Raw genomic sequence first — 12,560 nt, 5'->3', positions numbered from 1 at the left:
AGATGAGAGGAAATGGCCAGTGGGAAGAGGCCTCCAGAGGGTACTTCCAGAGGACAAGGAGGGTAGTGTGGGAGCTGGCTCCGTGTGGGCACCCCAAAGCCAAGAGTTAGACAGACATGAGGCCACCACTCCCCTGTCCTTGCTGGGTGCCCCAAGGGCAGCCTTGCCACATGGCCAAGGGAGGACTACAAGGGCAGACAGCATCAGGGCACAGTGACCAGGCACTTCGAGGTCCAGGACAGTTGTGGGAGTCTGAGACCACACTGAAGAGGGTTGTAGGGGGAGCAGAAGGGTGGAGTGAGGGGGGCACTGGAAGGGGACCCAGGTGGAGGGAGGTCCTTGCTATTCAAGATGGCAGAGCACATTTATATGGGGGGACTGGAGACAATAACTGGAAATGCAGAAGGGGATAAGAGGTGGAGGGGTCCCTGAGGAAGCAAGGGGGTCTCAGGTGGAGGGACCCTTCCTCCCTAAGGAGAGATCATGGCCATGGCGATGAAGAAGGGGGCCAGGGGTTTCCCACTTTGTCTCTGGAAGCCCTTGGCTGAGGGGAGGGAGGGGTTCCAAGGAGATCCGGGTTTGAAATGAATGCTGGGAGATGGGGGAAAGGCTGGATGGGCTTCCAGGTCTTAAGGTCCCACCCCCTTGGGGAGGACATTCTCCCCATGCTGGCCAGCGGGCATAGTGAGGGGACCTCCTATGGGCCTCCTAGGAGGCTGGAGTGGGGGCTCCAGCTCAGCGCGGAGGGTGTGAGCTACTGCTCTCCTCCTCCTGCACACCTTGGTACGTGGCAGCAGGACCCAGGGTCTGACTGCCCTCCCCCCACCGTGGGATACCCCTCCCCTCCTGGGGGACCCTGGGACCTGGTCTGATGACCTCACCCCCTAACAGGAGGGGCAGCACTGGCAGAGAAGGGAGAAGGGGACCCAGCCCCCAGCAGAGTCTGCCTCCGTCCCCCATTCTGCCCCGCAAGGACATACACATCTCGGCTGTTGGGGGGAGCTTGACCGGGCCAGCTGGAGGGCTCCTGACATTTGCCAGGGCGTGGGCGCGGCTGTTTGCGCCCCGAAGCTAGATGACAAAGTACACATCGCAGAAGAAAAGGGTCAAACACCGGGGCGCGGCAACTAGGCAGGTTTTATTGACCAGACGACCGGCCTGCAGTCAGAAGACACTCCGCCTGCGTCAGGCGTGGGGGCGCGGGCAGGTGCTGCGATCAGGACGGCTCTGGGGAGAGGCGGGGGCTGGCGAAGGCGGTTCCCTGCGCAGACCATGACTGAGCAGGAGACACTCCGAAGGCTCTGGAAAGAACAGAGAGGACTGTGGGAAGAGGGTTGTGCGACCTCCACTACCGCTACCCCGACTCCCCAGGCTGGAAGAGTAGGGACTGCCCCAGGAAAGCCTTCCTCTACTGGGAGTCGGGGATGGAAAGGTTGTAGGGTGCCCTGTGGGCAGGCAGACGTGCGCTCCGGTCTCAGATCTCCCGAGACACCCTCGTCCGCTGCTGTCCCCGTTCCCCTACCTCTCCCCGCGTACCTGGCCTGCTCTTCAGAGGTCCAGGAGTAGGATCCCAGCCGCAGCTCCGGTTGGGGTGCGGACTTCGGGGCGCGCGGGCTGCGAGGCGCACTCACCGGGAGCCCTGCGCGGGAGCTTTTGCGTCGCACCTCCCACAGTTTCTGAACTCCGGAGGGAAGCAACACAGCATCGCGGGCGGCGGGCCCCCCAGAGACGGTGCTTCTGGCAGATGGCCCCTGGGGGGAGACGCCCAGGCCGAAGCCGTCCCAGGCAAGGGGCCCGGCAGCCGGGCGCGGTGCGCGGCGCCACACGTAGGGCGAGCGGCGCAGCCCCATTAGCAGACCCGCGGCGCGGCCCACCGTGTGGTAGCGGGGACTCGCCACGTGCTTGTACCACGCGGCGGCGGGCAGCGGCAGCAGCAGCAGCAGCAACAGCAATGCGATCAGCCAGCGGCTCGCAGTGGGCCCCCGCCCGGGGCTCCGCACCCCCGTGCCCCGCGCCAGGGTGCTCACGTTGACCGCCGCCCGGAGGGCGGACCAGAAACTGGCTCAGTCGGGTCTGGGCGCGCCGTGCCGGGAGGCTGGAGTGCGGGAGGCTACAAGCTAGGAGTTGGTGCGGGTGGGTCCAGCTATAACTGCTCGGTGGCCCCGCCCCTGCTCGCCCCCGCGATACCTGAGGGGCTCCCCAAGGGTAGGGGGAGGGATGAAGTGAGAGGAGGAGCCCAGGCTGCGGGGCGGGGATGTGTGTTACTGAAGCACCCTCGCTGAGTGGGCCTCTAGGTAGAATTCATCTTGACGCTCTGCTGGGGGCTCCCCTGCTCCCCTCTCTTAGCCCCCTCTGCCTCTTCCCCCCAAAGAGAGGAACTTCCAGGCATAGGGATGGGGGGACAGGATGTTCCCTGAGTCAGAGCTCTTGCAGCTGGGGGCACAAGCAGAACAAAGACAGGGAGGCCGGCAGAGCCCTACTGGGGTAAAGCAGGAGAGCTGATTGGTGGGGACCCTCTGCACCGCTCAAGACCCCTCTGTGTATGTCCCCCCTGGAGGGCTGTTCCCTGTCCTCACCTAACACAGCTATCAAATCTGTTCCCAGACCCATTCCTCTCCTCCCTAACCCCTAGCTTCTCCCCAACAACCCACTTCCCAGCTGCAGCTGGATGGATGCTTGCAACTGCAAGTTTGGCTGCATCAAACCCTCTCTGAGACAGTGGTTAGGTTAGGCTCCCAGAATAAAGAGTCAGCCCCTCATACTGCCTGGGAAGGATAAGCTCTGCAGTCTTCCAGCCTCCTCTTTGGTTATGATCCCCCCCAAAACCACTTTCTCTGGCCAGGGCAGTCTCAATTCATTTGCCATACCCAACAACCCATGAGTTTGCCCACCTCTGTGCTTCTGTGCCTGGGGCATCCCATCCTTTTCAATCTGGCAAACTCCTACTCATCCTTCAGGATCTTGCTTAAATAACCCTTCTCTGAATAGTCTCCCAGAGTATCCCTCTGTGCCTGCCTGGGCTTAATAGCCCCCTTCCAGAGGGCAGGGCCTGACCCATTCTTGCCTGAGTCCTAAACCAGGGAGGATGCAGCCCCCAAAATAATCACACCTCACCCCAACCCCCAGCAACCACACCACTCACGGGGCACCTTCTAGATCACAGACACCAGGGATCCTGAAATATCTTATTTTGATCTCCAAACAATGCCACATGGTGGGACAATTATTGATTCCATCTACCAATGAAGACACTAAGGCATGGGGAAAATTAACTTGTTCCAGGTCACCTGTTGGGTAAGCACTAGGGGGAGTGGGGCCCAACCTAGACCCCAGCCTGAGAGTTCCAGTTTGGGGACCCCAGCTGCAGTGCTCAATGGAAACCTCCCATCCCCCTCCGCCTGTCTCTTCAGCAAAAAGGAGGGGTGATCCTGGGGGCATGGGGGAACACAGTCTGAGTCCATCCTTCCTCTCAGACCTGCATGTTGGAAGAGGAACAGAGAGGCTGAGGGGTGCCGAGGACGGTGCCTGCTTCTGAGGCATGAGGGGCAGAGAGATTCTGGTGATCCCCTGGGGAGGTCTAGAAGCAGCAGCAGCAGCTCTCCCCACAAAGGCCCTGCAGAGCTGCTGAGAAATGTGTCCTGGAGCCCAGTGACCCAGGCTTGATGGTGGTGGGTGTGGGGGGAGGGGTAAGTGCCTCAACCTCTTCTGCCTCAGTTTCCTCATTTGTAAACTGGGGATAATCCTGGTCAGCTTGCTGTGAGTATTAAAAATCCAGGCTGGGACTTCCCTAGTGGTGCAGTGATTAAGAATCCACCTGCCAATGCAGGGGACACGGGTTCGATCTCTGGTCCGGGAAAATCCCACATGCCGCAGAGCAACTGAGCCCGTGCCCCACAACTACTGGGCCTGCGCTCTAGAGCCTGTGAGCCACAACTACTGAAGCCTGGGCACCTAGAGCCCGTGCTCTGCAACAAGAGAAACCACCGCAATAAGAAGCCCCCGCACCACAACCCCCCACTCGCCAACTAGAGAAAGCCTGCACTCAGCAACAAAGACCCAACGCAGCCGAAAATAAAAATATAATAAAATAAATTTTTTAAAAAAAGGAAAAGAAATCCAGGCTGGGGGACTTCCCTGGTGGTCCAGTGCGTAAGACTCCACGCTCCCAATACAGGGGGCCTAGGTTCAATCCCTGATCGGGGAACTAGATCCCACATGCATGCCACAACTAATAAGTCCGCATGCGAAACTAAGACCTGGCGCAGCCTAAATAAATAAATATTTAAAAAAAAAAATCCAGGCTGGGTCTTGACATCTTGACACTGTGCCTGGCACACAGTAGGCGCTCTATAAATGGCATGGCTACCATCTAATTGCTGTTGCTATTCTAGCAGCTGCCTAGTCCCCTAAACTGTCAGAGAAATCCCTTTGATGGAGGGGTGACAGCGCTGGGACCAGGCAGGGAGGGGGTACAGAGGAAGCCACCTGTGCACCTGGAGGGGCCTGGAGGACCGCAGGGACCAGTGGGCCGAGTGGAAAGCTGCCCCCTCCCACCTCTGCCTCACTCTCCTGGGGCCCCTCCACCTTGAGAGCTGCCTGGAGTGCTTGGTGGGCGGGCAGTGTGGCACAAGTGGGCTGCCAGGGTCCCCTGGCGCTGCCGCCCCCTCCCTAATAAGGGGATGCAGGGGACTGCAGCCCAGGCAGACAGGGAGCTTCTGCAGGGAGAACGTCATCGATATGAAATCTGATCAATCATGGCCTATGCTGTAATGAACGTTTCTGCGCAGTTGGAAAATTTAAGAGAACTACAATTAGCAGCATGATAAATCTGAAAACGCAATGTTGAGCAAAGAAAAAAATGCTCTGCACAATGATACGTTCGGTGTCTGAAGTTTAAATACCGGCAATCCCTCCTGCTTGTTTATGACTTCGAACCAGAGGGAGTGAAAATGTCAGGGTGCAGGTGAAGGATGAAGGCCACATTGGGACAGAGCAGGGCGGCTGCCTGTCAGCTGGAGGTGTACGGAAGGCAGGCAGGGAGGGAGCCCAGGGCTGGGTAAGGGAGAAAAGCACAGAACAACTTGATGGTCCCTGGTGGCTCCTAGTTTGGGGTGCTCAGGAAGAGGGGCTCTGTGCCCTACCCAGCCCTGACCCCAGGGGTCCAGGGACAAATGTCTCTGCCAGCTCTCCCCCACCCAGGACTCTGGAGCCAAAAGTCTATTGCCAGAGGAGGTAGTGGCCCTAATGGTCCATGAGAGCTGCCTTGTCTTTCTGGGGCTCACCACTCCTTTCATCCACACACAGCCCCTTCTAGAAGCTGACTGATCATGGCTTCTGACTGTTTGCACACCACCTCCCCTGACACTGGACTAAGCTCTCCGGAGACTGGGACCACGTCTGCCTCGTACTCACGGCCCCCATCCCAGGCACAGAGCCTGGCTGCCAACAGGAACCCCATCCTAATGACACAGTAAATGAGGAAATCTCTCCATTTTGTCATTTTAAAAATTATTATGTTTTATAATACCAAGGTCATATACATTATAAGCCAAATGCTAGTGTAAGGGACAAAATAAAGCTGTCTCTATTCCACCCTTTCACATCCCCATCCTGCCCTCCAGGGGCAACTACTTCCAACTCTTTCAGCTATTTTTCCTAGTATTTGCCTCCATATTTTGAAATCATAAACTTAACTGCTACTCTAAAAATTGGTGGTCTTTTTAAGGAGGTATAAGATACTTTGAGTAAAGTGTGCACATCTTAACAATTGCATGTGTTACATATGCCTACACTTGTGTGCCCACAGCCCAGATCAAGGTAGAAAAGATTTCAGCTCGCTAGGGGGCTCCTTTACCCCACCGCCTAGCCAGAAGCCCCAGAATAACTCATCTATCACCTTGGATAAGAATTTTCTCAACCTCAGCATGGTTGGCATTTGTGAGGCTGTCCTGGGCACGGTAGGATGTTGAGCCGCATCCCTGGCCTTTACTCATTTGTGCAGGCAGCAAAATAGCCCCTCCCCAAAGATATCTATGCTCTAATCCCTGGAACCTGTGAATATTTACTTAACATGGTAAAGGGGAATTAAAGTTGCAGATAAAATTGAGGATGCTAATCCACTGAATTTAATATAAGCAAAGCATCCTGAATTATCCAGGTGAGCCCAATGTAATCTCAAGGGTTCTTTAGCGTGGAGGAGGGAGGAAGAGTCAGAGAAGGAATGGTGACAATGGAAACAGAGGGTGAAGTGATGTGCTTTGCAGAAGGAGGAAGGGCCACAAGCCATGGGATGCAGGCTCCCCCTAGAAGGTGGAAAAGTCAAGGAAATGGATTCTCCTCTAGAGCCTCCAGGAGGAATGCAGCCCACTTGCACCTTGATTTTATCCCAATGAGACCCATTTTGAATTACTGAATTCCAGAACTGTAATATAATGAATTTGGGTTGTTTTAAGCCACTGTGTTTGTGGTAATTTTTTACAGCAACAATAGGAAACTAATGCATCAGTAGATGTCAGTAACAATTCCACCCCACTGTGACAACCAAAAATGTCTCCAGACGTTTCCACGTCTTCTTGAGGCCAAAATCACTTCCAATTGAGAACCACTAACTGAGATTACAAACTGCTGTTTTTAAATTTACCTTTTTTTTAGGCATCAAATGGCTTCCTCCTCATTTATTAAATTTATTTATTTATTTTTGGCTATGTTGGGTCTTCATTGCTGCGTGCAGGCTTTCTCTAGTTGCAGCGAGCAGGGGCTACTCTTCATTGTGGTGTGCGGGCTTCTCATTGCGGTGGCTTCTCTTGGTTGTGGAGCATGGGCTCTAGGTGCGTGGGCTCAGTAGTTGTGGCTCACAGGCTCTAGAGCACAGCCTCAGTAGTTGTGGCACAGGGGCTTAGTTGCTCCGCAGCATGTGGGATCTTCCCGGACCAGGGCTCGAACCTGTGTCCCCTGCATTGGCAGGCAGATTCTTAACCACTGCGCCACCAGGGAAGTCCCATGACTTTCTCCTAATTTAGATGAAGCTTTGGCTCTCTCCCACCCCAGTCACCTCATTTCTCATCTCTCCATCCTCCCAATATGATTTTATCATAATTTTTGGTTGACACTACTCAGCATTTATATTATTCTGACCATGTAAATATTACTCTTTGCTGAGCCAAGTAGTGTACTATAATTACATTTTTTTCTTGTTGATAGCTGTCTTATTATTTTTCTTTCCTTGTTTTTCTATATTCTTAGTTTGTTATTTCCCCCCAAATGCTCAAAGGAGCTCCAAGCTCCTTGCAATAAATTTTCCTGATTCTCAAGCACACAAGGAGATCACCCACCATCAGTTCCTTATTTACTCTGGAAATCTCCCTCTGGGAGCCCTTGGCCTCCTGCTCCAATCTGGACATCCACTCTCTAAGCCTCTGCACAGGCATCATTTGAATGGGGACATGGGAGCTAAATACTTTGTCCTTTTTATGTTGATGGCTTTATGCGTTGATGGAAAGTTTTTCTAGGTGTATAATTTGTGGATGGAAATCATATTTCTTCAGAAATTGGAGAGAATTTCTAGCTTCCAGTGTCCCAGGATTGTAAGTCTGATTCTCAATCCATCATACAGGTTTTTCTCCCTCCTTACCCCCTCCCTCCTGAAGCTCTCAGGTCCTTTGCTTTATCTGTAGTACTCTGGTATTCCATGATGATGTCCCTCACTGAGGGTCTTTTTTACTTGCTTGGGCCCTTTCAATGTGGAGACTCATGTCCTTCAGCTCTGGCATATCTTGCCTTATTGGCTCTTTGATAATTTGCGCCTCTCCATTTTCTCTGTTCTCTCTGAAATTCCTATTAGTTAGATACTACACTGTCTGGATTCAGACTTCTATCTTCTTATTTTCTCTGTTTTCTATCTAGTTGTCTTGTTCTGCTTGCTGAGAGACTTCCTCAACTTTATCTTCCCACTTTGCTCTTGAACTTTTAGTTGTTGTTAGTTTTGTTTTGTTGGCCGTGCCATGTGGCATGTGAGGTCTTAGTTCCCCGACCAGGGATCGAACCCATGCCCCCTGCATTGGGAGTGCAGTGTCTTAACCCCTGGACCGCCGGGGAAGTCCCTGTTGTTATGTTTGTTTTTTTTTTTTTTAATTTATTTATTTTTGGCTGTGTTGGGTCTTCGTTTCTGTGCGAGGGCTTTCCCTAGCTGCGGCAAGCGGGGGCCACTCTTCATCGCGGTGCACAGGCCTCTCACTGTCGTGGCCTCTCGTTGGGGAGCACAGGCTCCAGACGCGCAGGCTCAGTAGTTGTGGCGCACGGGTTTAGTTGCTCCGCGGCATATGGGATCCTCCCAGACCAGGGGTCGAACCCGTGTCCCCTGCACTGGCAGGCAGACTCTCAACCACTGCGCCACCAGAGAAGCCCATGTTGTTATGTTTTTAATTTTTAATTTCTAAGGGCTCTTTCTTGTTCTCTGTTTTGTGGTTGTTATGGTTGTTCAAGGCATCTTAGTCTCATTTCATGGAAGGAATATCTTTCTTGTGAATAGCATATATATATATATATATATATATATATATATATATATATATATGTTTATGATCTGTCTAAAATTTCCTTCTGATCTCTGGGTCTGCTTGTTTTCATCCCTGTATCACACACCACAGGCTTTCCTCATGAGTCTGGAGATCGTTGGTTGCCTGTCCACAGTGTGAGTGAGACCCTACAACACTGGTTGGCTGCTCCTTTTTTGGGGGGCGTGGCTTGCTGAGTGTGGGCTTCACTGTAGGGCAGCTGGACAGCAGGACAGCTTTTCTTTTTTTGACTTAAAACATTAGGTGTTTATTTTTCTCAAGTAACAAGTCTTGAAGATATTAAAACATTTTCCCTTCAGCGTTATCACGTATCTTCTAAGGGATAATGAATGAATAAAGGATTTCTCACAGTCATTGTATAACTTAGGTTTCTTCCACATATGCATTACTTAGAGGCTTTCTCACATTCTTCACAACCAGTTCTTTTCACTTAGCATTTGGTTGTATGTCTTAAAGATTGAGAGTTCACTGAAAGCTACTTTACATGGATATCATTAAAAGGGAGTTTACTGAGCATGAGTTCTCTCATGACACCAAAGGGGTAAGGATTTACTGAAACCTTGCTCGCAGACATTGCATTTATACTGGTTTTCTCCAGTATGTATTCTTTTGTGTGCAATGAGATTACACTTTACACTAAAGGATTTTCCACATTGATTACACTCATAGGGTTCCTCTCCCATGTGAGTTCTCATGTGTATTTTAAGGGACACATGCCTGCTAAAAGCTTGTCCACACTCACTGCACTTAAAAGGTTTCTTGTCCCTGGTATGGATTTTCATAGGCCTCCTATGAGATAAGAGACCAAGGAATGTTTTCCCACATTCCTTACATTCATGTTTCATTTTCATGTGAATTTTCTTGTGTAAAATGAGGAAAGATTTCACTCTGAAGGCTTTTCCACATTGATTACATGTAAAGGTTTTTTCTCCAGTGTGAATTCTCGCATGTTCTTTAAGGCATGAACAATCCCTGAAGGCTTTCCCACAGTCATTGCACTTACAGGGTTTCTCTCCAGTATGAATTTTCTTGTGTGTGATAAGGTTGGAGCTCAGCCTAAAAGCTTTTCCACATTGATCACACTTGTAAGGTTTCTCTCTAGTATGTATCCGCAGGTGTATCTTAATAGATGACTTACTACTTAGAGCTTTACCACAATGGCTACATTCAATGGATTTCTCTCCATTGTGGATTCCCTTATGTCTTTTAAAATATGGGAGGATACTGAAGGTTTTCCCACAATCATTGCAGGTATAGGGTTTCTCTCCAGTATGTGTTATCTGGGTATGGTAAGCCTAGAGCTTCTACTGAAGGTTTTGCTGCATTGATTACATTTGTAGGCTTTTTCTCTTGAATGAGTCCCTGAATGTTGTCTGAGAAGTGAACTATCTTGGAAGGTTTTTCCACAGTCATGGCATTCATAGGGCTTCTCTCCGGTATGAATTCTCTTGTGATGTGTAAGGTAAGAGCTTGAGCTATAGGCTTTCCCACACTGATCACACTTAAATGGTTTTTCTCCAGTGTAGGTTCTCATGTGCAACTTAATGGATGAATGGCTCTGTAATACTTTACCACACTGATTACACTCAAAAGGTTTCTCTCTAATGTGAGTTTTTTCATCCTTCTTAAGGTGTGAGATTGAATTTAAGACTTTCCCCCAGTCACTGCATTCATAGGATGTCTCTTCTGTATGTTGTCTCTTATGCCCAGCTAAGTTAGAACTCTTGAGGAAGGCATTTTCATCTTTTTTACATTCATAAGATTTTTCCCGAGGAAGAATTCCCTCAGGTGGCTTAAGATGTGAAGAATCTCTAAGGACTTTTGCAGAGTCAAGGTATCGATGGAGTTTCTTGCTAGGGTAAATTTTATTCTGAGTAATGCTAGATTTCACACTCAAGGCTTCAACAATTTCACTGCATTGAATGGGATTGCCTCCAAGAGTTTGTTCCTTCTTGCCATTGAGTGTATATTTCTCCAAAATACCTTGTTTTTGCTGTGGTTGTTTGGCTTTAAGGAGAATCAGCTCATCTGAACAGGTATCTTGGTGAATTCTTCTCTCTACTGTCTCCATTTCATCTTCCTGCTCCATCTGGGTGATGAGAGGAGGTTTGCTGAGTTGATGTCTCAGTGAAGCCAAGTTTCTATAGTTCTCCAGCATCACATCTCTGTACAGTTGTCTCTGAGATGAATTCAGCAATGCCCACTCCTCCTGGGTGAAGTCCATGGCCACATCCTCAAAGGTTATTGAGTTTTGTAACGCAGAGTGGAAGTTTTCCATCTCTGTGATCCTCTCATCGGCACAGGAAGGGTCTAGGACAAGCAGAGTACATAGAGTGGACAGATGTGGGGCTGCCATTTTGCAAGTTGGTAAGTAGTAAATATGCTCAGACAGCAACCAGGAGAACAAGGATGCTCCTCTTATTGCTTCTATGATCCACTCCAGGCAGGGCTTGAAAGACACAGAAATCCACAGGTCAGCGAGGTAAGAGCTTGGGCCAGGCTGATGTTCACATACTTCTCAGCTACAGCAAGCTTTCTGTCTGAGGACAGCTTTTCATTCCCTTATGGGGTATGAATATCTTTTTTCTGAGCTGGTGAGTTTCCTTAGTGGAAAATCCTCCAGTCTCCTGCTGAGGGTGAGTTGGAGGTGGATTGGGCCCAGGCCCCCAGACAATGCATGGACTTCCATGCACTCCTGTTTTCAGTCCCACCTTCAGTGAAACTTCTCACCGGGGTTCCCCCAAAGGTCTTAAGGATGCTTTGTAAAATGAGTCACCCTCCACCCTCTTTCTGTCTTTCCACAATTTGCTTACATCTTACTGCTTGCTCCTCTCCTCTTCTTTGTGCTCATGGAAAGATAGTCTTTCATCCCTTTACTGTCCTTTCAGTGGGGTTTTGTGAGGGTGAGATGACACCTGCATGTGGCCAATCCACCAGGTTTAATTGGTGTGATGATCCCTGTTTTGCAAATGGAGGAAGCTAAAGGCTCAGTGAGCTGACCAAGGTCACCAGCAAATAAGTAGTCGAACTGGGGTTTCCAGCCCCCCTTTTAAAAAAATTCTTATTTCTTTTGGCTGCACAGCATGCAGGATTTTAATCCCCTGACCAGGGATCAAACCCGTGTCCCCTGCAGTGGAAGGGCATAGTCTTTTTTTCTTAATTTATTTATTTCATTAATTTATTTTTGGCTGCGTTGGGTCTTCGTTGCTGCGCACGGGCTTTCTCTAGCTGTGGCGAGCGGGGGCTACTCTTTGTGGCGGTGCGCGGGCTTCTCATTGCGGTGGCTTCTCTTGTTGCAGAGCACGGGCTCTAGGCGCACGGGCTTCAGTAGTTGTGGCTCGTGGGCTCAGTAGTTGTGGCTCGCAGGCTCTAGAGCGCAGGCTCAGTAGTTGTGGCGCACGGACTTAGTTGCTCCGCAGCATGTGGGATCTTCCCGGACCAGGGCTCGAACCCATGTCCCCTGCATTGGCAGGCAGATTCTCAACCACTGAGCCACCAGGGAAGCCCAAGGGCATAGTCTTAACCACTGGTCAGCCAGGGAAGTCCTCCAGCCCATTTCTGATTCTAAAGTCCAAGCTCATCCGCCCACAACACACCGCCTCTTTTCTAGAAGGGTTCAGATCCGGACTAGCCTCCTGTGATAGCAGAAGGGAGGTCCTGAGTGTGCCTGGCCCCCAAGGGTAGTGAGGAGGCCCCCCAACAGCTGCAGAGACCCAAAGTCCCAGGATTCACAACCGTCCAATCAGCAAACCTGCCCTGATGTTTCTCTGCGTCAAGCCTCCGGGCTCAGCTGGGTGGGCCCAGCCATGAAGAGGACAGGTTCTCTACCCGCCTTACTATCGGGACTGGGGGAGACTGCTCCTAGTTCAGAGACTGATGTTACCACGTGTCTTTTCTGATAGGGATTGTGTTTGTGTGTGCGCAAGCGCGTGTGTGTGCCCGATGACCACGCCCGTGTGTGTCCCAAATACAAAAGATCTGGGTTGG

General features: G+C 50.8%; 1 protein-coding gene across 1 annotated transcript; it reads right to left on the bottom strand.

Moving 5' to 3' along the window:
- Positions 1-1,216: 1,216 nt before the first annotated feature.
- NPW (neuropeptide W) lies at positions 1,217-10,797 on the bottom strand. Its single transcript, XM_059898684.1, is given in 4 exon segments — positions 1,217-1,301; positions 1,537-2,044; positions 2,047-2,095; positions 10,636-10,797. Coding segments are annotated over 4 exon segments (804 nt in total).
- Between the last annotated feature and the right edge of the window lie 1,763 nt (positions 10,798-12,560).

Source organism: Balaenoptera ricei, chromosome 15 (assembly GCF_028023285.1).
Source record: "Balaenoptera ricei isolate mBalRic1 chromosome 15, mBalRic1.hap2, whole genome shotgun sequence".
Taxonomy (NCBI): Eukaryota; Metazoa; Chordata; class Mammalia; order Artiodactyla; family Balaenopteridae; genus Balaenoptera; species Balaenoptera ricei.
The sequence above is the reverse complement of the archived record's forward strand: the minus strand, read 5'-3'. Positions and strand labels throughout refer to the sequence as shown.